Source organism: Phytophthora cinnamomi, assembly GCF_018691715.1.
Source record: "Phytophthora cinnamomi strain GKB4 chromosome Unknown Contig38, whole genome shotgun sequence".
NCBI lineage: Eukaryota > Oomycota > Peronosporomycetes > Peronosporales > Peronosporaceae > Phytophthora > Phytophthora cinnamomi.
In genome coordinates, this window is record NW_027150971.1 from 468,543 (window position 1) to 492,378 (window position 23,836).

General features: G+C 55.2%; 7 protein-coding genes across 7 annotated transcripts; 2 read left to right on the forward strand and 5 right to left on the reverse strand.

Annotated features, from left to right (window-relative positions):
- Window positions 1-1,315: 1,315 nt before the first annotated feature.
- On the reverse strand, window positions 1,316-2,905 carry IUM83_03171 (RNA-dependent DNA polymerase; the record flags this gene model as incomplete). Its single annotated transcript, XM_067927156.1, has 3 exons — window positions 1,316-1,495; window positions 1,581-2,258; window positions 2,798-2,905. The coding sequence occupies 3 exons, from the start codon at window positions 2,903-2,905 to the stop codon at window positions 1,316-1,318; spliced, it is 966 nt and encodes a 321-aa protein (XP_067791747.1).
- Window positions 2,906-3,700: 795 nt separating this feature from the next.
- IUM83_03172 (Retrovirus Polyprotein) lies at window positions 3,701-5,002 on the reverse strand (the record flags this gene model as incomplete). Its single annotated transcript, XM_067927157.1, has 1 exon — window positions 3,701-5,002. The coding sequence occupies one exon, from the start codon at window positions 5,000-5,002 to the stop codon at window positions 3,701-3,703; it is 1,302 nt and encodes a 433-aa protein (XP_067791789.1).
- Window positions 5,003-7,997: 2,995 nt separating this feature from the next.
- IUM83_03173 (Tubby-related protein 3) lies at window positions 7,998-8,714 on the reverse strand (the record flags this gene model as incomplete). The annotated part of the gene is made up of 2 exons (XM_067927158.1): window positions 7,998-8,419; window positions 8,483-8,714. 2 exons carry the CDS (start codon window positions 8,712-8,714, stop codon window positions 7,998-8,000), a joined length of 654 nt encoding a protein of 217 aa, XP_067792013.1.
- An 8,202-nt stretch (window positions 8,715-16,916) lies between these two features.
- Window positions 16,917-17,890, reverse strand: IUM83_03174 (GTP-dependent nucleic acid-binding protein engD; the record flags this gene model as incomplete). Its single annotated transcript, XM_067927159.1, has 3 exons — window positions 16,917-17,113; window positions 17,177-17,469; window positions 17,541-17,890. The coding sequence occupies 3 exons, from the start codon at window positions 17,888-17,890 to the stop codon at window positions 16,917-16,919; spliced, it is 840 nt and encodes a 279-aa protein (XP_067792012.1).
- Window positions 17,891-18,210: 320 nt separating this feature from the next.
- IUM83_03175 (Pectinesterase) lies at window positions 18,211-18,804 on the forward strand (the record flags this gene model as incomplete). The annotated part of the gene is made up of 2 exons (XM_067927160.1): window positions 18,211-18,709; window positions 18,770-18,804. The coding sequence occupies 2 exons, from the start codon at window positions 18,211-18,213 to the stop codon at window positions 18,802-18,804; spliced, it is 534 nt and encodes a 177-aa protein (XP_067792011.1).
- An 84-nt stretch (window positions 18,805-18,888) lies between these two features.
- IUM83_03176 (pectinesterase) lies at window positions 18,889-19,907 on the reverse strand (the record flags this gene model as incomplete). Its single annotated transcript, XM_067927161.1, has 2 exons — window positions 18,889-19,641; window positions 19,698-19,907. The coding sequence occupies 2 exons, from the start codon at window positions 19,905-19,907 to the stop codon at window positions 18,889-18,891; spliced, it is 963 nt and encodes a 320-aa protein (XP_067791921.1).
- Window positions 19,908-22,891: 2,984 nt separating this feature from the next.
- IUM83_03177 (putative thioredoxin) lies at window positions 22,892-23,170 on the forward strand (the record flags this gene model as incomplete). Its single annotated transcript, XM_067927162.1, has 2 exons — window positions 22,892-23,057; window positions 23,133-23,170. The coding sequence occupies 2 exons, from the start codon at window positions 22,892-22,894 to the stop codon at window positions 23,168-23,170; spliced, it is 204 nt and encodes a 67-aa protein (XP_067791920.1).
- Between the last annotated feature and the right edge of the window lie 666 nt (window positions 23,171-23,836).

The window sequence follows — 23,836 nt, forward strand, 5'->3', positions numbered from 1 at the left end:
GACGTCGAAGCCCCCGCGGTTTCTCTCCGCGGTCGTCACCACCCTACTGCTCTACCACGCGCATACGTAACCCCGAACAGCGTACCTCGTGCAGTGCCGCCGTACCCCAATTCCCGATAGGTAGCAACACTAACTCCGCGTCCGACACCAAGTAGCTTAGATTAGCTCGTCGTTAATGCTCTTCCCGCACTAAATCCAGAACTCAGGGCCAGGCTTGCCAGCCCGCAAGGCCGCACCCTCCTATCTACCGAAGTCCCCCCGATCCGCGCCTATCCTGCTTGCTACGGTGTCCTTGCTAACCTACCTCACGCTGTCTCTCAGCCGCTCATCGGTTCTTCCTCGTCGCCTCTCCTTCTCCGCATACTGCACGTCGTTCGTCCTAGCCGTGTCGTCTCTCCTTGCGATCTTCCCGAGTCGCCCAGCTTCAATGGCGACCCTCTGCATCCCTTCTAGATCCCTCGCGCTTGTGGCACCAGCCCGCTGGCTTGCATCCACCACCAACTGACTGCTCGTTCACTCCTTCGTCACCGTCCTCTTCGTCATGGTGACGCTGTCAAGTCGATCACCGTTCGCCCGTCGTCACGCAGGTCACCGTCGTGGAGCTTGGCCACGAGAAAATCCCTACTACTACACGCCATCCCCGGCTGCGAGATCGTCCTCGATCTTGCCGCTATCCAGCAGCTCTTCGAACTGTTGGGCCGTGAGCCATCGCTTGCCCATCGGTCCACCCCGTCGAGTACTGTACTCCACTTGATGCTCCAATACATAGCGTCCGGCGCGATTCCGCACGCGTCGCCTCGCCCGCTCAACAATGTAGACAACGCTGGCAGTGGTGCCGGCTGTCGCCGACGCCCTCGTCCCTGCAGCATCTCGACCGCTCCCACCGTAACTGCACTTGCACCATCTCGTTCAGTGCCGTGGCCGTCGTCTCGGACTTCGTCGTGCGGCTCGGTTGTCGGCCGTCCTTGCCCGGCCGCTTGTTGCTCTCGCTCACCTACTTCCCTCGTGGCTTCGTCACCGGCACTACACCTTCGTACTTCGGCACGTGCACCGCCGTGTAGCCCTTGATCGCCGTCTGGACCCACTTCCTCGGCTTCTGGAGCCCCCTGCCCGTCACGTGCAGCACGGCGCCGCGCAAGCCGTGCTTCTCGCGCTGTATCGGCTTCTCGTCGCCGTTGCTGCTTCTGCTTCTCGTCGTCCTTGGCATCGCCACCCGAGCGCGCCTTCCTCTTTCGCTGGCCGTTCCTTAGTGCTGCTTGGCGTTGCGTGGGTGCCCAAGTCGGCGCATTACCACCAGCGTCACCGCTCGCCGCGACTATTCTCGGGTTCGTCGGTTCCAACGTGGCAGTCGTATCTGCCACCACCAGTCGTTCATCTTGTCCAGCGGCACCTTCTGCCCATTCACCGGTATCGGTGCTTCTTCCAGCGCCACCACCGTTTCTCGTTTTACCCACTGCGTCTCCGACAGGGCCAGCAGCTTCAGGTTCTGGTCCAGCTTCACGCAATGGCACCACTGTCACACTTGGCACTCCGTCGCTTGTGCCACTCGCACCTGGTCCCAGCAGCGCTGCATTCGCCACCCGGCCGTCGCCACGTGAGCCAGTCTCGGCTTCGTCGTCTTCCTCCGCCAGCTCGGCGAGGATTCGTTCAGCAATCGCGCCCAGCGAGTCACTCGGGCAGCTGCTCGCCGCCAGGAAGCTGCTGTGCTTCACCAAGTGCTCGCCTGTGTCGTCCCGTACAACCTCCATGTTGTCGAACCCAGCGTCCTGCACAACCTTGGCCGGTCCTACCCATTGATGGGCGAGCTTCGTGATACCCTTGCCTCTGGACGGCCGCAGCACCCACACCAAGTCGCCTGGGCTGAACTCCCGGCGCTGCCTGACACGCCGATTGTAGAACTTCTCGCGGCGGCGTTGGTCCTTCTCCAGCGCCTTCCGTGCCGCTTCCGTCGCTCTCGCCAAGTTCGCCACCAATCGCCGCTGGTACTCGGCGAACTCCCCGACCTGCCGCACACCGCTCACGCGCAGCAACTCGTTCGGGGCTCTCAGCCGTCTGCCCATCATGAGCTCGTTGGGGCTGAACCCCGTGCTCGTGTGTCTCGCGCCGTTGTACGCATAGGCCGCACACAGCAGCCACTGATCCCAATCATTTTGAGCCTCGGCCACGTAGAGCGCGACCACATCCTTCCACGAGCGATGAAATCGCTCGACGAGCCCTAGCAACACCGGCCTGTACGGTACCGGCGTCGTCTGCTTCGCCTGCAGTGATTCACCAGCGCTTCAATCACCGCGCCGTTCAACTCAGGCGCGCCGTCCATGACGAGCTCGCGCATCGGCCCGTACACCATCACAAATTTCTCCAAGATGAACTTGGCGATGTCCTTCGCCGTATGGTTCGGGACCGCCGCCACTACCGCGTACCTCGTAGTGTAGTCGACCGCCGCAATCACCTAGCGGTTGCCGTCGGGCGTGACTGGTAGCGGGCCAGCCACGTCGAGCGCCCATCGATCACCAGCAGCCCCTACACCTTGGCTCCGTAGCGGAGGGATGACCTCCTTCGGTCTTGCCTTCCTGCTCCCGCAGTCTCGACACGCACGCACCCATCGTCGCTCATGCCCATGTCCGGTCACCAATAGTTCACCGCGAGCCTCGCATACGTCTGCAGGGTTCGTAAGTGACAGGAGTAGATAGAATCGTGACTCTCGCGTACAATGCGCCACCTTCCCCTTTCTCCACACCGTACACGCAAAGCTTAATGTCGTGCCATGGTACGTCAGCCGAAAGAATGTCCTTCCCACCTTCATGTGCACGTCGACCACCGCGTCGTTGCCCACGCCCTCGAGTGCGCTCGCTTCGCTGCTGTCGCCTAGTCCAATGCCAGCTTCGTCACTAGCGCCGCCTCGCATCCGTCGTTCGCGCCCGTGTTGAAGGCCGCCAGTAGTCACCGCGGAGAGTCTTGCTGCGCCATCCCCTGCGCTGAACATCTCCTGGCGCCTCGATACCGTCTCGTGAGTCACGGTGCTGCTGGAGACAGCTCGGGCTGGTCGCCTTTCGCCATCCCCAGCTGCAAACGTCACCTGCCGCCCTTGAGCCTTGGCCTGGTGCCGCCTCGCATTCTGACCGTGCCTCCGTCTCTTTGTCTTCCGTTTCATGGCGTTGGGCCAGCCTTGTTGGTGGGCTGTGCGCCGCTCGTCTTCAATATGCTTTCCCGGGTCCGGATCAGCGAGCTTCAAGGCCGGGTCCCTTACGCTCGCTGTCCGTTTCCCGGTTGCTTGCTCGTTCCTGACCCGTTCTGCCCGTACACCTCGGCGAGGTCCGCCTTCTTCACGTTGCAATCCCGGACGAAGTGCCCCTCCTTGTTGCAGTAGTGGCACTTGGTCCCAGGGCGCGGCACGAACGGTGCCCGTGGTGCCCTCTGCTAAAGCCGTTCAAGGTACCGTTGAAGGCGCCCTTCACGCGTCTCGAACACCTCATCCTGTGTGACGTCTCGCGTGCCGTACACGCTCGCGTCGTGCTGACCTTCGACTTTGAATGCCTTGGCTCGCTGCCTGGCGTTCTGATCACCGCCTCCAGGCCGCTTGCCGCGTTCTCCGCCACTCGTCGTTTGATTTTTCGAATCTCCGCCCCGGGCGGCGCTTGTACCAGCGGGTACCAGTTCAAATCCTGGCGGTATCGCCCGCCACCACTCCGTCGCACTGGCTTTACCGGACAGCACCGGTCGCCCCCAAGGTGTCGTACCTTGGTGGCCTCGCGGTCGTGCCCCACATCGGGCCGTACCCGCTCACCACACTCCCGAAGTTGCCGACCAATCCCGACTGCTCCTTGCTGCTCGACGCTGTCACCGACGCCGACGCTGTGAAGGGCCCGCGCCCGTGCGCGGCCTCGCGCTCGTCCCAGCGCGCCATTGCCGAGTCCAAGCCAACACCATAGCCCTCACCGTACTCGCCTACGTGTGGCACCGCCATGTTCACGGCCTCGTCCAACGTTCGTGGACGATGTCCGCGCACGTGCGTCGCTCCCTCGCTGCTGCTCATGCCTTTCAAGAAGGCATTCACGAGCCAAACTGCGCCTACGTCGCCGCGCTCACCAATCTCCCGTAGAGACTGCGTGTACTCGACCAGTCTCTCCCCGCGCATCTGACGCCGCGCGTTGAGGAGGTCGACCACCTCCGGCCCCGTGTGCTGCGTCATGTACTTGGCGCGGAGCATGTCGGCCAACGTGTTGATGTTCTCCTCCGACTCTGGTACCGACTCCATGACGGTCGCAAACCAGCGTTGCGCCTCGCCTTCCAAGTTCGACGCCACCTCGTGATACAACTGCTTGTCGCGCCACTCAACGCTCATGGTCACCGCCTGCCGCCGGACCTCGGCCCGCACAGTCTTGAGCCACATCGTGACCGGCATGACATCATCCAGGCCCTTGAACTTCGTGAGCTTGAGGGACTTCGCCTTCTCGCGCACGATGATCGGTCGCGCTGGCTCCGCCTCACTCATCGTCGTCGTAACCGGTGTCGCGGGTCCACGCCCAGTTCCAGCACCACCAGGACCGCCGTCACCACCAGTCCCAGCTGCGTCTCCTCGACTACCAGTCAGTGGCGTGCAGATGGTCGCCTCCGCGGTCGTGTCGGTTCCCGTCGGCGTGTCCGCGCCGGTGCCGGCGTTGCCACCGCCCGGCCCACGCGGAACGCCACTCGCATGAGAGTCGCCGTCTGATCCACGGCTTCCTCTCACCGTTCGTTGTCCGCTGTCAGCGCCGGCAGCGTCTCCTCCTGCCGAGGTTCCGCCGCCCGATTGCCCGATCGTCGTCGCCGTCGGCGTGTCGCCCGACGCGCGCCGAATCTCGTCCGTCGACAGCATGACGGTGCCGCCATCCCCAGTCACCAAGGTGATAGCCGTCGTGTGCTGCCTCTTGGCCGCTTCAGCCGCAGCAGCCGTGGCTCGCTCCGTCGAGGCTGCGCGGCGTTGCGCACGCTCTTCTCTCGCCGTTTCGTTTGTCGTCGTCATGTCCGCTAGACACCACAGTAACACATCAATTAATCACACTCGTTCATCGTTTCGTTTCCGTTTCCGCTGCGGGGTCCACCCTCTCGACGCTAGACCCGCAAGAATCTCACGATCCCTGCACGGTTTGCCCCTGTATGACCACCATGTCGGCATATCCCACGCGGGGACAGATACCATTACTCTAGACTACTCAGTTGACACCTCCTGGAGCTGAGCCTCGCCTAGAACGGGAGCATGACATCATGGGAGTCTCCAGCGTTAGCTGGCCCTTCGTCCACCGTTGACGACAGGGATAGGGACAGTGAGGAGAGAGCGATTATCGGCGACCGCAACCCCGGTAGGTCTTTAGGCTGCTCCCCGCAAGCGTTCCGGTTTACATGCAATATACAGCGGACTCGGAGCGACGGCACAAGTGCGCTAGCCGTGCTCCATGTCCCTCGGCACGACGCCAGCGCGCATACTGACGTCGAAGCCCCCGCGGTTTCTCTCCGCGGTCGTCACCACCCTACTGCTCTACCACGCGCATACGTAACCCCGAACAGCGTACCTCGTGCAGCGCCGCCGTACCCCAATTCCCGATAGGTAGCAACACTAACTCCGCGTCCGACACCAAGTAGCTTAGATTAGCTCGTCGTTAATGCTCTTCCCGCACTAAATCCAGAACTCAGGGCCAGGCTTGCCAGCCCGCAAGGCCGCACCCTCCTATCTACCGAAGTCCCCCCGATCCGCGCCTATCCTGCTTGCTACGGTGTCCTTGCTAACCTACCTCACGCTGTCTCTCAGCCGCTCATCGGTTCTTCCTCGTCGCCTCTCCTTCTCCGCATACTGCACGTCGTTCGTCCTAGCCGTGTCGTCTCTCCTTGCGATCTTCCCGAGTCGCCCAGCTTCAATGGCGACCCTCTGCATCCCTTCTAGATCCCTCGTGCTTGTGGCACCAGCCCGCTGGCTTGCATCCACCACCAACTGACTGCTCGTTCACTCCTTCGTCACCGTCCTCTTCGTCATGGTGACGCTGTCAAGTCGATCACCGTTCGCCCGTCGTCACGCAGGTCACCGTCGTGGAGCTTGGCCACGAGAAAATCCCTACTACTACAATACTGCATACATGTACATATTCCATACACATGAATTAGAAAAACGGCTCGCCAACGGTAGTCGAGAGAGTACATGCCGTACTTGTGCAACGTGAAGGTTTTTGGAAACTGCGGTGCTTTGACAGATCGGCAGATCGATCTGCGACCATTCGTCAAGTGTCCAGATGTAAGTGTCCTATTGAATGTTTTATACATATATATATCGCGGCATTACAATCCGTACACAGCCATCACGATTTAAAATAAATCGGCCCGAATTGCGTTTTTGGATCGGTTAGCGTAAATCGAGATCGATATCGAGACTGGCGATTATAACATGGAGGATTTAATGGCCATATGTCTTTATATCGAGCGCCAGATATTACAGTGCGCGTCAAAACTGGTATAGGACCACCCCTGTTCACCCTCATAACTCAATCAATTTTATCATTTTGAGGTGGGGGTTCGACAGTAGTTGTGAAAGACGCTGAGAAAGACCTGCTATGCGCTAACACTCGCGTTTTTGCACTTTAACGGGTGGCTCGTATACAAGAAACTGTAACGGGAGAGCGCACTAATAAGTAGCGTTCAACCGGTGTAACAGTAAGAGAGTAAACCACCCAGCCACGAACACTTAGAGCAGGGGGGAGCTTAGAGTACATTTGAACGTATACTACTGCGATTGTATTGACGTGCTGGTCCGTCGCATTGCTACGAGTACATATAGCAGCGATACCATTGTATGGTATTGCATGCAAGGTACATTTTGCACACATGCTACAAAAGGTATACACGAAAGGAGAGAGACCTCTGTGAGTTGGAGTGGTAGGGTGCTGAACGAGCACACTGCAACCGCGGACTTCCCTCTCCTGCCGTACCCACGTCTCCACCGTTGTCGATGTCAAGAGCGTCAATGAAACGTTGGCAACCGCTTTGTCAGCTTCCTGTCGTGTAGTTCTTATACGGTAACTCGATCTCTCGAACGAACGGTGCGAACCATCTTACCAAAGGGATTGCAGATGTAATCTAGCAGTGCTGAGAGTCCATGTTGTGCTTGTTATACGAGTTTTATCACTAGGTACGTTTGGCGCACGAAGCCTTCTATTACGGTGATTACGGTTTCTACTGATGTCTTTTGGAATTAGTTCAAAATTGCGGGCGTAATTTGGAATTTTCCATTATATTAATCCATGTATAATACCAGTACATTGCAATGTACACGTTGCTTTGAAACCCCCTAATTGTTGAAGCAGTCCGTACATGTGAAGGCCAGAGCCAGCTACAACGGTAAGCAGGTGGAATAGTGGATCTGCATTCATCTGCAATAGTGTCAATTTCGCTGAGTTCGGTCCGAACGGCCGCTGCGCGACTGGTAAGCTGTTTTTTGTCGTACGACACCATAACATTTGCAGTGCTACCCCACCCCGGATTCACGTGGAAACGAACTCCATTCAATTTCAGCAGTCACTGGAGGCCAGTACCTCCTCGCTATCGCACTACACGGGACTACGTTTGTCGGTGACTTTCGAGTTAATCCTCACTTTGAGTTTTCCTCCTTCCCGCTCAAACCTGCTCGACAAATAATGCAGCTCTTAGCTCCTCTCATCGCTCTCCTCGGACTCGCGACCACCGTTGAGGGCGCTTGCAGCGGACCCAACACCCGCACCACTCCTCCGCCTGGAGCCATCGTCGTCGATGCCACCGGTGCACAGCGTGGCAGCTTCCGCACCGTGGCGCAGGCAGGGCTGTCGATTATGGAATTTTTATTTATCTGTCGTCGTGTCCTTCACTAAACGATGAGAGGAAACGTAGGAAGACATCGCATAAATAATGAGACAACTACACATGAGCGAGAAAATTATGCGATAATGAAAACAATAACGAGACCCAGTGCATCTTTCACCGCGTGTATTCTCTTCGTCTTAGCGAGTTGCGTCGTCCACCGTGCGCGCGTCCCAGTAGCCGCTGTTTTGACGCAGGAACAGGATCATTTCCAGCGTAATGGGCTGAAGGCTGTGCCTTTTTTGGCCGAACGTAGTGCGTGCCGTGCTAAAGAACCTCTCCGCAACGTTAGAAGTGGGCTCGATGCAACTCAAAAGCTCATACGTCGCTTCCTTGGTGGCAAGGCGGCGACGCTTCTGCAGCTGCTCGACAAATGAGCCTTCGTCCTCGCTTGCGTCTTCGTCGCTGCTTCCATCACCAGTTCCTTGGCTCACTTCGTCTTGACTGCGAAAAGGCTCCAGCGCGGCCTTCTCACCGCGCTTGAGGCGGTTAACGTTTCCACCAAGAACGCGCACGGTGCCAGCCTCAAAGTCAGGGCTATGGACGATTTTGGCCCGGGGTCCTGCACCATGCATACAACAATTAGTCTTTCACAAATAAGATAATTTAAAACCAGAAAACGCACCGATGAACTTCTCGTAGTGTGGCTTGATTGCGAGAAGCCCGTCAAACCAGACACGCGCATCAAGCAGCGTGACATCAGAGCGTTGCAGCGCCTTCGAAACAGATTCGACCTTCTTCAGGTCCTTGAGAAGAGCTCGCAGGCGTCGGTTTGTTGCCGGAGGAGGCAGATAGTCGACAAGGTCGTCATCGCGCGCGTCGAGGTGCTCGAGAAGGTCGAAGTGCCTGTCGACCATTTCAAACGTCGACGACCACCTTGTGTCTTGACGAATCACTGGCCTCAGAGTTGTTTTGAACCTTTTAAATATATATATCACAACTGTAACGGGGTTACACGTACAAGTGGCTGCAAGCCACTTGTGAATTTAACAGATAGGTTATCTGTTAAACGTTTTGGATACTTCCTCACATTGGTGTAAGACACACCGATGGATACATTGAAGTGGACCACCACAGTGAGTGGTCCACACATACCCAAAGATCCTATTGGTAGAAAGCAGCATCTTTCTACCAATCAGAGACATGCATATTAGCGGGGCCCTGACAGCCAGCCGCTGCCAACCCTTTCATAGATGATAAACAGCAATTAGCAGATTTTAGAGGAAGATCAATTTACAAACAATACAGTTCTCATTTTACCTAATCTAAGTCACTTGGAATCCTTTTGTTACTTAACTTATATTTGTGTATTCAAATATAATTAACCTAAGTAATTACTAAGTACTTACGCTTCCTCATACACGTTGCGCAACGTGTAAGCTAAAGTAGTGAGTCAAGTTAGACTCACTATACCTGGTAGCACTTTGTAGTCTGTCCAACGACCGACTGCTTGACGTTCGTACGCGGTGTACGAACGCGGAGCCGAGAACCCCATGAGCACGGAGGTGCCCATGGAGAGCTCCAACACGCCTGCAACGCATGTTGCACGCGCTGACTGCCCCCACCTGTCTGACCCAGAGTGGGAGGCCCTCCAACGACTGTCAACAGTCATTGGAGAAGCGGCGATAGCTACAATGCTGCGTACGCTATCGCCGACGGAGCAACATGGTGTTGCTCTGGGATTCATCATGAAGGAGCAGCGTGACGCTGCTTCCTCAGTGACGGCGTCGTCAGGGACGACACCGCGCGCTCAACCATTAAAGTTGAGCGTAAGCAATTACGTGGGAAGAGAGGGCGAACCTCTCCTCCGATGGCTTGTCGAACTCGACACAGCCATAGCGGCTCGACGCATCGTCGACCCGCTGTCGAAGGTCGCGTTCGCCATGTCCTGCCTTGGCGGACGCGCAAGGAGTTGGGCGTACGGACGCCGACTCTCCGATCCTACGTGCTTCAGCACGTACGAAGTGTTCAAAGAGGAGCTCAAACAAGCGTTTGAGCCCCCGCAAAACGAGTTCCGGTCGAGGGCGGAGTTCCTCGACCTTCAGCAGGGTAAGCATGACGTCCATGCTTACGCGCAGCGCGCACGATATTTGGTATCAAATATCGTGACTAACCCGATTGACGAGGCGACCAAGGTCGTCACGTTCATGAAGGGGCTTAGAGATGGGCCTGTGAAGACCTATCTCTTCCGAGAGTACCCGAGTACTCTCGAAGCTGCAATAACTCTTGCCATGCAAGAAGAGTTTAGCCTGCGGCAGGCTAAACTCCATGTAAACGTACCGAGGCCGCAACCGCGCCCGGTAGCGAGGACGGGAGGTCCAGAACCAATGGACCTCTCGAATGCAACAACTGCTGGTTACCAGCAGCAGGGGAGGTAACGTGCGATGCTTCCGCTGCGGAAGGATCGGTCACTTTGCACGGGAGTGTACAGCTCCCATGCCCCTGGAGGTGGCCGTCGTGGCGATGCTAGGCATCGCCGCGGACTAACAAAAACGCGAACATCCAGTAGGCGCGGGGCGCCCTACTGGTAATGCAGTCGCGCGTGCCGACATCGGGCACGCGACACTGAGACTGCAGCCCCAGTGAGACCAGCTCTCACTGCAAGAAACAAGATGACAGGCCAAACCTAGTCATCTTGAGGTTTACCTCGAAGAGAGCGAGTGACTCTCTTCGAGCATTGGTAGACTCAGGCGCGTCGAACAACTTTGTTCGACTACGAAGCCTGTCAAGACTTGACTTCGAGGAGGTAGATACACCTCGAAGTCTTCTGGAGAACACGACTGGCAACAGGTGCCATCGTGAAGACCGAGAAGCGCGTCGTGAACGTGCGCTTCTCGTACAAACAACGAGTGTTTGTCGAACACTTTATCGTCCTGGACCTGGACGATAAATTCGACGTAGTAATGGGCATGCCGTGGCTTGCACGGCATGATCCGGTAATAGACTGGAAGAAGCGCACGCTCGTGCGCTTCGGACGCGACAGCGGAACAGAGAGCGATGGCCCTGTTACCGCAGCGCGCGCACCAGCAGGTGCGCGCGGCTCACCAGTCGAGACAGCGCTTTATGCTGCTGTCCCGGAGTGCCCAAGAAGTGCGCGAGGGCGCGCACAAGTGAGACCCACGTCGGCAATGCTGCCGACGTCGGAAGAAAAAAATGTGTTGGTTCCGGGAACCAACACCCACGTTCAAGCGTGGAAGGGACAGTCCCTGACCCGAAGCGGTCAGGTCGACAACGACGCGTCGGCTCCGGGAGCCGACGCACCCTCGGTCATGAGGGGCTCCGCCAATGAATGGCGTCGAGGTGACGAAGGCGTGTCAACTCCGGGAGTTGACGCTGCAAACAGTGCGGACGGTTGCAAACGTACCGCACTGACGCAATTACATGCTGTCGTGCAGCAGGGCTGCACGACGAAGCGCCATGCGATCAAGCCGGGCTTGATATCGCGCGCCCGCAGACAGGGTCTGCCGGCGAAGGACATTACCGTGCAGCCGGGCTGCACGAAGGAAAATGCGGTCAAGCCGGGCTTGATACCGCGCGCCCGCGGACAGGGTCCGCCGGCGAACGACTGTCCACGGCCGGGCCTGGACAAGAAGAACAACTGTGCGGAGCCGGGCTCCGCACAACAAGAAGACGGCGCAAGCGGAAAACGCTGCGCAAGTCTCGGTCCGGGACCGAGACGCAACAAGAGCAGTCTGCTGGGCAGACTGCGGCGGTGACGCCGAATGTCAAGACGCTAAGCGTCTTGACGCGCACCGATACTGGATTCCAGTATCGTGACATGGAACTCGCTAGTCCTCCGACGACGGCGTCGGAGTTGACTTCGCTTCCAGCCATGAGCTGGAAGCGCTACACGCGACTTGCACGATGGACGCATCGAGCAAGTCTGCGTTCTTCGAACAGCGAAAGAACGGCGAGGCGAGAGCGAAGAGCTGAGGCAGCTCTTCATGGGAAGTACCACTGAGAGTGAAGACACTCTCAGTGCGAAGACGAAGCGAGAGCGCTTCGAGGAACAAGGTTGGGACTCGCTGAAGTCGAGTCCCTATTACGAATTGTTGAGGGAGTACAAAGACGTACTCCCGGAAGACATTCTGCGGAGCTTCCGCAGGATAAGGGCATTCAGCACGAGATTGATCTCGTGCCGGGCACGAAGTACTGTGTCACGCGGCAGTGGTCACTGCCGCGAGAGCAAGTAAAAGCAATCGACGAGTTCTTTGAAAGTCATCGCAAAGCAGGACAAGTGCGGGAATCAAAGTCCCCGCACAGTGCTCCGACGTTCTGTGTCAAAAAGCCACAGGGCGGATGGCGCATCGTTCATGCGTATAACAAGCTGAACGATGCGACGGTACCGGCGCAGACGCCGATACCGCGAAAAGATGTTATCATCGATTCGATGGCCGGGAGCACCGTTTACAGTGCTCTCGACTTGCGAGATGGATTTTATCAAATCCTAATGCGTGAGAGCGATATCCCTCTCACGGCAGTGAGCACGCCAAGCGGCATGCTCTGGGAATGGCTAGTAATGCCACAGGGGCTTAAGAACGCCCCTGCGACTTTCAACAGGTGCGTGACGCACTTGTTGCGCTCGGTGCGCGACTTCGCACCGAGCTACTTCGATGATGTGTTCATCCACAGCCGGGCTGTGGACGGGAAGACTCGACGTAGAGATGCACAGGGTGCATCTCCGGCATACTTGAGCTTATGCGAAAGCATAAGCTCTACGCGAACCTGAAGAAGTGTATCTTCGGGGCGAGCGAGATACCCGTCCTCGGGTGTCTCGTAGGGAAGAATGGTGTCCGCCCTGACCCAGAAAAGGTCAGAGTGATTAACGAATGGCCAACGCCTTCAAGTGTCAAGGAACTGAGGCAGTTCCTTGGCCAATGCACTTGTGCAAGTACGTGGAGGACTATGCGGGCAAGATCCGCCCGCTGTCACAGCTTCTTAAGAAAGAAGCTGTGTGGAATTGGACACCCGATTGCCAAAAGGCATTCGATACAGTCAAGCGGGGCTTGACTGAGGCGCCGATCTTGGCAGTGGCTGACCAAGATCGCCCATTTCACGTAGTGTGTGACGCATCCGATTTCGCGATCGGATGCGCGTTGATGCAGCACGATCACGAGGGCCGTGATCGTGTCGTCTACTATCAATCGCGTCAGCTGAAGCCAGCTGAGCGCAACTATCCGGTGCATGACAAGGAACTCCTTGCCATGAAGTATGCACTCGCAAAGTTCCGAGTGTACTTGCTTGGGAGTAGACCATTTGTGGTCTACACCGACCATGCTTCACTGCGCACCGCAGTGAAGTCGCCACACATTTCACAAAGAATGGCGAGATGGCTCTCATTCTTTGCGGAGTATAACTTCCGGGTCGAATACAAACCCGGAAGATTGAATGTAGTGGCCGACGCGTTATCACGTCGGCCGGACTATGCAGAAGCAGTTGACGTCAATGCCATTGACGCCATGCGATCGAGCAAACCCACATCATCTCTATTGGATGATGTGAAGGCCGCGTACGCGCACGACGCGGACGCGAAGCTCTTGCTGGCCTATGGCACAGCGCCTTCTGACAAGTCCCGTCAGAAGCTGCCCAAGCACCTTCGAGCGCGTGCACACCGCTTTCGTGTGCACGACGGACTACTGCTTTACAATGCAGTCGACGACAACGTGGATCGCGTTGTCGTGCCAAATGACCATGACCTGCGACTCAGGATCATGTACGAGTATCATGATGCCCCGACTGTGGGACATCTCGGACGTGAGAAGACTTACGTCCTTCTCACGCGCGACTTCTACTGGCACCACCAGTATAAGTGGGTGCGCAAGTACATCCGTGCTTGCGAGGTATGCCAACGCGTAAAGCCTGCGCGAATGACGCAGGCTCCACTGCAATCACTACCGACTCCGTCGGAGTGTTGGAAGTCCATGTCTTTGGACTTCATCTTTGGCCTTCCCCCGGATAGCGGAGGGAACACCGGTGTTGTGGTCTTTGTAGACCGCTTCAGCAAGATGGTACATCTTGCTGCGGTGCCAGCAGGGGTGACCGCGAAGCAGACGGCCCGTCTGCTCGTCGACATGGTGTTCAAACACCATGGCATGCCGTCCGACATCGTGTCGGACAGAGACCCGCGCTTCACAGCGCACCTGTGGCAAGAAGTGTTTACACTTCTTGGGAGCCAGCTTTCCATGTCGACTGCGGATCATCCGCAGACGGACGGTCAAACCGAGCGCGTGAATCGCGTGCTCGTCGATATGTTGAAGAGCTACGCTCACTCGTTCCAATACTGGAGCGAGTGCTTATCGATGGCAGAGTTTGCCATCAACAACTCAGTGCATGCCTCGACCGGGCATACACCGTTCTACGTGAATGCCATGCGGCATCCACGCCTACCGAGTTTACTCGGAGTGATGGCTCCCACTTTAAGTGGGGGAGGATCTACGACTGCAATACAGCAGCCGCAGAAAACCGCTGACACTTGCACAGTGTCAGCTGCAACAATGGACAAATTACATGAGTCTGCGCAGGGCGCAGACTCCCCTAACAACAAGGTTAACTACCACGGGTCTGCGCAGGGCGCAGACACCGCAAGAACCACGCAGAGGCCGGGCCTCTAGCGGAGAGCGAGCTGAATGACTTCAGCTCGGATGCAATCAGTTTCATCACCAAAAGACAAGCCGTGATTCGGTTTGTCCAAGACACTATAGCAGCTTCTGTTGATCAACAGAAGCTGAACGCAGACAATGCGGGCAGAGGCAACATAAATGAATTTAAAGTTGGTTCATTAGTTTTGTTAGCTACACAAAACCTGCCTAGACATGCAGTTTCGGATTTCGGAGCAAGCAAGCTTGCTCCGCGCTTCATCGGGCCGTTCACTGTGTTGGCACGGCACGGCACGCATACACGCTAGACATACCGTCTAGCATGCGCCTCCATCCGACCTTTTACGTCGGACGGCTGAAGCCATACCGGCAGCACGAGCCATCTAGCTCGGCTGACCCGAAGCCTCGGCAGGAGCCGAGGCAGAAGCGGAGGACTTGGCCTCGGCGACGAGCAACCTCTCCTCCAGCGCGCGGACGCTGGAGCAACCCTTCATCTGGGTCCCCAGCTCGACCTGGATATTCGAGGCGGTCTGCGAGACCGCCGCGACTTGGGCCTTCTGGTTCGCCAGCTCCTGTTTTTAGGGCGGCGAACTCAGCGCCCTGCAGACGCTCCACGACGGTCACCCGGTCGTGGAGAGGCGCATACTGATCAGCCCGGGGCTGATCATACCCGGGCGTGTTCCCACCCCGCCACCGCCGATCCGTGACGCCCACGGCTCAACCCGCTGGATTGTTGAGCGGATTGTTGACCATAGTATCCCGAAAACGAACCCTCAAGGGGCTCGTTTTCGTATTCGTTGGAGAGGATTTCCTCCCCATCGAGATACATAGAGCCGCGGAACGTCTTGCTGGAGGACGTTCCGGAAATGGTGAGGGCGTACGAAGAGCAGTACGCGCTGGCGCAGCGGGAGTAACACGAGCGCTGCGATCATCGCTAGCGCCCGAACCCTCACGTGCTAAGAACTTAGCACGGAGCTCGTTGAGACTCTCGGGCACACGGAACGACGTGTACCCGTTCAGGTCGCGGTCGCTCAAGCGGACCGCGTCTGGAAAGCACTTCGTGCACTGAAAGCCCTCGGGCACAGCGCATGGCACATTTGCTCTCCTCAGCAGCAACATGAAGTTGCTCCAGCTTTCCACGCTTCGAGTACGTCTCGAAGCGATCACGCGCTTGCTTAATCCGATCACGGTAAGCACTCGGCCTCTTGTTGAAGTTTTCAACAAAGGCGTTCCAGCTTTGACAAAGTGCCTGCCATTCGGGCACTTTGCTGCGAGAAGAGGTCTTCTTGCTTTTGGAAACCATCGGAGCTCATGAAAGAGTCCGATGTAGTATCGCGCCTTTGATGCGTTTCCGCATCAAAGTGCAGCTCGGCAGCCACAGCGTCATCTTTGATGGCGCTGCATACGTACAGCGGCACCTCATTCGGAGGTACCGAGTTCCCAAACCGGTCCGCAATCTCGGATGCGGACGGCATCCAGGATCGCGCGCTGCAGGCGCAGCGCGCGGAGAGCCTTGAGCTTTGACATCACGCGCTGCAGCAGCAGCGCGCGGAGTACTGAGAGCCCCAGCGGAAGCGAGTGGGGTATCGCTCAGTACGCGAACGCTTCGAACTCGAAGCGTCCGATTCGTCCCCTTCACGCGGGCGAACGTTCTTGGCGTGAGGGTCGAGCGATTCGCTCGACACTGAGTCTTTACGCTTTGAGGGCGAGTCTTCCTCGCCCTCCATGTCTTCATCGTCGTCGTCGAAGTCGACGACGTCACCGTACTTCGCCTTCTGGCGTTCGAGTAGTCGTCGATGGAGAGATGACTCCCCATCGACTTTGCGGACTTCTTCTGAGGCGCGCTCATCGTTGAATGAGCGCGGATTTCTTCTCCAAACGCGGAGAATTGACGAATGGTCAATTCCAAAGATTGACGTGCGGGGACCCCGCGCGTCTAACCTTATAAGGGGGGATGGTGTAACGGGGTTACACGTACAAGTGGCTGCAAGCCACTTGTGAATTTAACAGATAGGTTATCTGTTAAACGTTTTGGATACTTCCTCACATTGGTGTAAGACACACCGATGGATACATTGAAGTGGACCACCACAGTGAGTGGTCCACACATACCCAAAGATCCTATTGGTAGAAAGCAGCATCTTTCTACCAATCAGAGACATGCATATTAGCGGGGCTCTGACAGCCAGCCGCTGCCAACCCTTTCATAGATGATAAACAGCAATTAGCAGATTTTAGAGGAAGATCAATTTACAAACAATACAGTTCTCATTTTACCTAATCTAAGTCACTTGGAATCCTTTTGTTACTTAACTTATATTTGTGTATTCAAATATAATTAACCTAAGTAATTACTAAGTACTTACGCTTCCTCATACACGTTGCGCAACGTGTAAGCTAAAGTAGTGAGTCAAGTTAGACCCACTACAACAACCGAAAACAAATTATAGAAACGTCACAATATTAGCAATTCTTTCCCAGAAGCAGGTAAACATCACTATTTGTATACCGTAGTTTAGCCGATTGAGTGAGCGTGCGCAGCTTGAGTATCAAAGACTGCACTAAGTCCAAGTCGGCGCTGAACTGCTCCATATCGGCTTGAACGGCTAGGTTCAGTCTGTGACTGGCGCAGCCCACAAGGGGGACGCCCATAAGCGTAGCTAGCAAGCGATTCACAGAGCAATTATCCGCCACCACAAAAAGGCACTGGGTTAGCTGCTTACCGAAATCGCGGGGCAGCATGTTCGCTAGGAACTCCATATGACCGCGAGCCGAGAGGTCTTCCTCAAGCGCGTTCAGCAGGGGGGCCATGCAAAGCAGCGGCGTCTTCCTGGCGCCTTTAACTTCGTAGCAGGCGAAGACGGCGATGAAGTGCTCGGAGGCGTGGGTCCACCCGTCGAAAATGAGGCCGAAGCGGTCCGGGACCTCGGCCGCGATCGAGCGTTCCACAACCCTAGTGAGGCTGTTCATGGCATGGACTAGTGTTTCTACACAAATTGGGTCAAGATTAGAGTAACTAGTCCAGAATAGACATCACAAATTGTAGTTAGCCTTTATACAAATATGACATGCATCGAACATCATTACCGTCTAGCTGCTCGGTTCTCGCAAAACGTGAGGGGCAGATTGTTCTTTTGAATCCAGTCGAGCCATCCAAACACGTTGAGAGCTGAGCGGCGGACGTAGTTCAGCATTGAACCCGTCTCAGCCGTTGATGCCGACAGCATCACTTCCTGGTAGTCAGGATGCTCACGGCGCACATGCTGCATGAGGTCGCTGTAGCCGTTGCGCCGCGTCTGCTTCCGTACCGTGCCGCACCGACATCGATAGTACTCGAGGATGACCTCGTCTCGGTCATCCCGGCACGGACGGAAGTAGAACCCGGTAACTTGGGCCGGGGAGAACGCGGCGTGACGAGGGTGAGAGGCGACAGACATGACAACTGGGCTGGAGGAGGATGTGGTGGTGGTGCGAATTGCTCAAAACTGAGAGTGAGCTCGCGAGCGGTCTGTGGGCGGCTCAGTGAACACCTGAGGGGTAGTAGCTGGCTGAGAGAATGGTTGGAGCGTAGCGCTAGTGAGTTTGTTCGATTGCTTGGTTGGATGTGGAAATAATGATAAAGAGGGTTCAGTCATAAGTTATGACAAATGTTTGCGATGGCTAATAAATTATCAATACGGCACAGGGAGTCGTGGTCATAAATAATTCCATGAATACATGCGAAATTACTGAAAAGACCATGCCATAATCGGCAGCCCTGGGCGCAGGGTGTTGCCAAGCTCTCGGCCTCGACGACACCGCAGACGATATTCGTGTTCCCGGTGTGTACCGTGAGCAAGTGACCGTGCCGAAGCTGAACGGTCCACTCATTATCCAGGGCTACACGTGCGACACAATGGCGTACGGAGCCAACCAAGTGTTGATCACCCAAGCCAAGGCTCAGAAGGACACCCCTGCCTCAATCACCAAGAACCGCAACGACCTCACCACCACGTTGCTGCTCAAGTCGGACAACGTCAAGGTGTACAACCTCAACGTGGCGAACACGGCCGGCAACGTCGGCCAAGCAATCGCCGTGAAGGCCGACGGCGCCAACTACGGCTTCTACGCCTGTAAGTTTTTGGGTTACCGGGATACTCTGTGTGCGAACAAGGGCCCCAACCTGTACGCGAGGTCATACATCAACGGAGCCGTCGACTTCGTGTTCGGTTTGTACGCGAAGGCGTGGTTCGAGTCGTGCGATATCGTGTCTCTCGGTAAGGGCTGCATGACTCCGCTGCAAACCCGTCCCAGTCATTGCTATTGGATGCCATCAGTTCACCCTCTCAAAGGAGAAAATGGTCACCGTTGATTTTTTTCTACTCATGAAGAAATCTTACGTAGATTCAAGAATGTAGATGCTCAATACCTCTAGAGCGTCACGATGTACGTCAGCCTACAGGTACCTGGTGTCAACCCACCACTGAGTCCTGTAGTTCGCCCCGAGGATGTCCGTGATAGGAACAGCCTTCGCCAGCCATCCACTAAACCCCGCGCGCTTATTGGTGGCTGCACCAGCGCCGCGGTTGTTGAACTCCTTGAAGTAAACGTTGGCGACGTTGTTGTCGCCATTCCACTTCTGCCAGCCCTGAGGGTTGATCACGTTACTGAGGCCACTGTTTTGCCACACAACGCGCGAGTAAGGCTTCCAGGGACGACCGAGGTAAGCTGATCCAATACCGCCGGTGCCGGTCACCCGTGCGTTGTTGAAAACGTACTGGGACGGGTTTGCACCGGAGTCACGGCCCTTAGCGGCAATGCAGCCCTTACCGAGAGACACGATATCGCACGACTCGAACCACGCCTTCGCGTACAAACCGAACACGAAGTCGACGGCTCCGTTGATGTATGACCTCGCGTACAGGTTGGGGCCCTTGTTCGCACACAGAGTATCCTGGTAACCCAAAAACTTACAGGCGTAGAAGCCGTAGTTGGCGCCGTCGGCCTTCACGGCGATTGCTTGGCCGACGTTGCCGGCCGTGTTCGCCACGTTGAGGTTGTACACCTTAACGTTGTCCGACTTGAGCAGCAGTGTGGTGGTCAGATCATTGCGGTTTTTGACGACAGAAGCGGGGATGTCCTTTTGCGCCTTGGCTTGGGTGATCAACACTTGGTTGGCTCCGTACGCCATTGTGTCGCACGTGTAGCCCTGGATAATGAGTGGACCGTTCAGCTTCGGCACGGTCACTTGCTCACGGTACACACCGGGAACACGAATATCGTCTGCGGCGTCGTCGAGGCCGAGAGCTTGGCAACACCCTGCGCCACGGTGCGGAAGCTGCCACGCTGTGCACCGGTGGCATCGACGACGATGGCTCCAGGCGGAGGAGTGGTGCGGGTGTTGGGTCCGCTGCAAGCGCCCTCAACGGTGGTCGCGAGTCCGAGGAGAGCGATGAGAGGAGCTAAGAGCTGCATTATTTGTCGAGCAGGTTTGAGCTCCACGGTAAGGTTATACACGTAGAGATGCGGCTTGAATCGCTGCTCAGACCACTTGCGCTTGGGAATGGGGGCGGGGTCTGACGGCTCCGGCGTGGGCGGTTCCGTCGGTGATCCTCTCCCATGAAGCGTCCCGCTGCTTGCATTTATAGCTTCTGTGAGGGAGGGGAATTCGTGAACCCTCGATGTGAGGATAGACTATTCGATTGTAGAAGTCCCAGATTCCAGGAGCTTTTGAGGCCTGGGAAAAGGGCACTGAAGCGGGGTTATTCCTGGTGTTTTTAGTGGCATTTTCTCAGGTTACAGGGCAAAACGTGGTGATGCTGAACACGTTTTCCCTGGAACCTGGCAAAATGTCACTAATTTTTGTCAGGTTCCACGTTCCAAGCGTTGTCTAGACAGCGCCATTAGGGGGATGGCTTGCAATGAAATCCTTTCATGATGCCGGCTTTGTACATGTACGAGACCGCGTAGCCGCAACAAACCCGCGCGGGGAGCCCGCGAAGCAGGGCCGCGCGGTATTTGCGGAGGCGGAATACTGGTATGTACCACTGTAAGGGTGATGGGCGCAAAAATACAAATTTCAAGTGTAATTTGACCAGCGACAAAAAAAAATGTGTACGTAAGTTCTGCCTTGTCGCAAGCCGCACCGCACCGGCGTCTAGAGTACTGTACGGAGCACTTGTTCATTTGCTGAAAGTGTGAAGCGGCTTCACTGAAGCCAATTCGTGTGACAACGCAATGGCGATCAAAAACGTATCGGCGCTTTGCAACTTGCAACTTCACCGTGCCGCCACGCATACCGCATCGCCCCTGTCCTAAGCGAAGTTTTGTCCTAAGCGAATTTTTATTTTGGCCAATGAAAACAATGTATTGACACCACATGTCTGTAGTTAAAATTCCATGTTGACCAGCTAATTATAGGCTGCCACCAGCCATTCGGTCTCAGTGTTCAAAGTGCTATGGGTAGACCACGCACCACAGGAACCGGCAAAAAGCCAAAGCGCTACACCCGCATTGCAGTCGACAATACGCACAAGCGCCGCCTTCTCGAATTCCTGGCTGCTGACTATTCTGTAAACGAAGCTATTCCACACTTCTACCCAAATTGCAGCGAGTCCGATACTCTGCGGAAACAGAAGCAGATTTCAAAATGGAAAAAGCAACAGGGCCACATTGTAGCGGTCTGTGATGAAGGAAAGGGTCACCTCAAGAATCTACGCTACAGTGGACAGGGCACCGTCCTCTCTAGTGACGCTGAAGGTGATATTGTGCTGTGGATCAACTCTATGCGTAAGGATGGCTGTCCTGTTTCGTGCCAGATGCTTAAGTACAAGGCGCTGGAAGTTGCAGCCGACGAAGGACTTTCCCTCGCAATTTTCAAGGCGTCTCATTCATGGCACTGTCGGTTCATGCGCAGACACAAGCTGTCTATTCGAGCACCGCGGGTTCAATTCCCGCCGTGTCCATACTTCGATTTGTCCAAAATACCAAGAATTATTATAACTTTTACTTTTTATCATTTAATTCTGAGACTTGGCAACAGATGTACCGTAAACTGTGTACATTGCAGTTCGCTTAGGACAGGGGCGATGCGGTACCGTAGAAGATTACGATGTACGTTTGTTCTTGTTCGTAAACGTGCAGAAATGTGCATGAACCGAATCTAAGTCTCCACACCGAATTATTTATGTTATCGCATACGGTACAGACGCCTCCGTTGATCCTTTCTATATCACATCCACCCTCCTTTTCGAGTTCAAAATAGACTGTGTACGTAAGTGTACCAGTACCCCGACGTTGGGCTCTTACTGTAACAGCACTGCGATAAAGCTATCAGTCACCTTGGGCCGAGGGCCATATAGAGTCATAGAGAATGCCTGCCTGACCGACCTAGCGCTGTCACTGATGCCTATAAAACGTCAAATTGTTCAAACGACAGGAACCTTTCACTGCGTGTAGCTAGCTGCTAAATAGCGCGAATTCATAGATACAACAGCGGAACTCTACCGATATTTGTGTGGAATGCAAATGCCACATCATGCTCGTTGTAGTAACCTCATAATTTATTTTCTTTTAAAAAATCTTCATTTATTGTGAGATAACTTGTTCTAAACTTTTGAAGTGTTTCACTTTTGAAATTCTAGATTAACAGGCGATCCAGTTAAGAAGAGGGAAAAAAGGGCCCAAAATGGGAAAAATCGTCGAGCCAAGTAATTGCGGTCTTTATTTTCAGGTCGTGAAACTAGCATCATCAGATAGATCGATATTTTAAACCTATAAATATGCTGTCTTTATTCACTTGAACGCAGCTCACATCTTGCATGAGCGCTCGAAAACAGCGCCTCCGCCTGATTGCCCTTGGTGTGAATGCGATGCATGTCTAAATTCGGAAAACGAGGAGGTAGAGTGGTCTGCATTGCCCCATCTCTCTACAATGTGTCCCCATCTCTCTACAATGTGTCCCCATCTCTCTACAATGTGTCCCCATCTCTCCACAATGTGTAGCTTCGTCTCCACAAGGACGGCAAGACGGCGGTGGGCTCGTGGGAGGGTGAGAACAATTTGTCCATCGCGCAGTTCGGCAGGGAGAGCGCGCAGTAAGCACCGCCTTCGGTCCTTGCACTCGGTCTCTGTGGCTCAGGTAATGAGCGGATAGATTCCGCCACCAGAGTCTTCTCGTCCCCCCTCCATTTGGAATTCTGCGCCACAGAGAATTCCCCCCCTCCAACAGGGATGAGAAAAAAAATATGGAAGGATTTTTTCGAAATAAAAATATTAGCAAAAATATTTTTATTTTCATTTTTATGAAATTTTTACCATTTTTATACATTAAACCCCGCTGAAACGAATCGCCTGGAGCTCAGTAACACAGTAATTACCTGAATACTGGCCTCAACGCATACTGATGAGTGGGCTGCCGCCGCAGGGCTACTTCAGCTTCAAATGTGGCGGAGCCGACCATGCCGATCGAGGTCAAGACACCTGAGGACTTCAGCGGCGCCATCGGCGAGAAGCAGTCGGCCACCGTGCAGTTCTCGGCGCCGCGGTGCGTGGGCTGCACGATGGTGACCCCCCAAGGTGACGCGGCTGACGGAGAACGAGTTCCTGGCCGTCAAGTTCCTAAAGGTGAGCACCGAGGAGCTGGAGAGCGTCTGCAAGGAGATTGACGTGGACTGCTTCCCCACCTTCCGCGTGTGCAAGGACGGCGAGAGGACCGCGTCGCACGTCTGCAAATGTAGGGCCCCACCTAATAGAGCGCTGTTGTCAGATTGTGTCCGATACAAAACCGAAGTGTTTTATTTTCGTACTTACACGAATAAAAATGAAAAAAATATTTTTATTATACTTTTTTCACGGATAAAAATATTTTAAAAAAATTGCCATCCCTGCCTCCAACCCATCGAGACCCGAGCCGTCTGTACCACTATCAAATGTCTCATACCTCCAAATCCCTACAAATGCTTCAAACAGCGCTAGTATCGGCATGCTGCTTGCATGCCTTGCCATGGCACAACCAGTGCAGCTACGAAAGCCGGGCTTGATTCATTCGTCATTAGAAATTCTAGTTATGTTCCGACTAAAATTTCATTGAAATAGGACAATTTCCGCATTAATTTTTCTCACTCTTTTTCGTACCAACGGCTACACATGGTGCCTGTGGCAAATATCGGGTCCATTCAACACACCAGCACCTGCATGTTCTTGCTGACTACTATCGTGTTCTACAATATAATGCAGAGTGTGCTCCTGTGTGTAGTGCTGTGCAGCTTGAGCAGGTTCGTGATACATGTATTGGCATCGTTGTCCATCGGTTTACTGGCGCTGACCTAGGTGATCCTTTTGGCCTTCCTATGGCCCAGTAGCGTTGCACCGTATAATAGATGCACTTCAACAAAGTAATCACT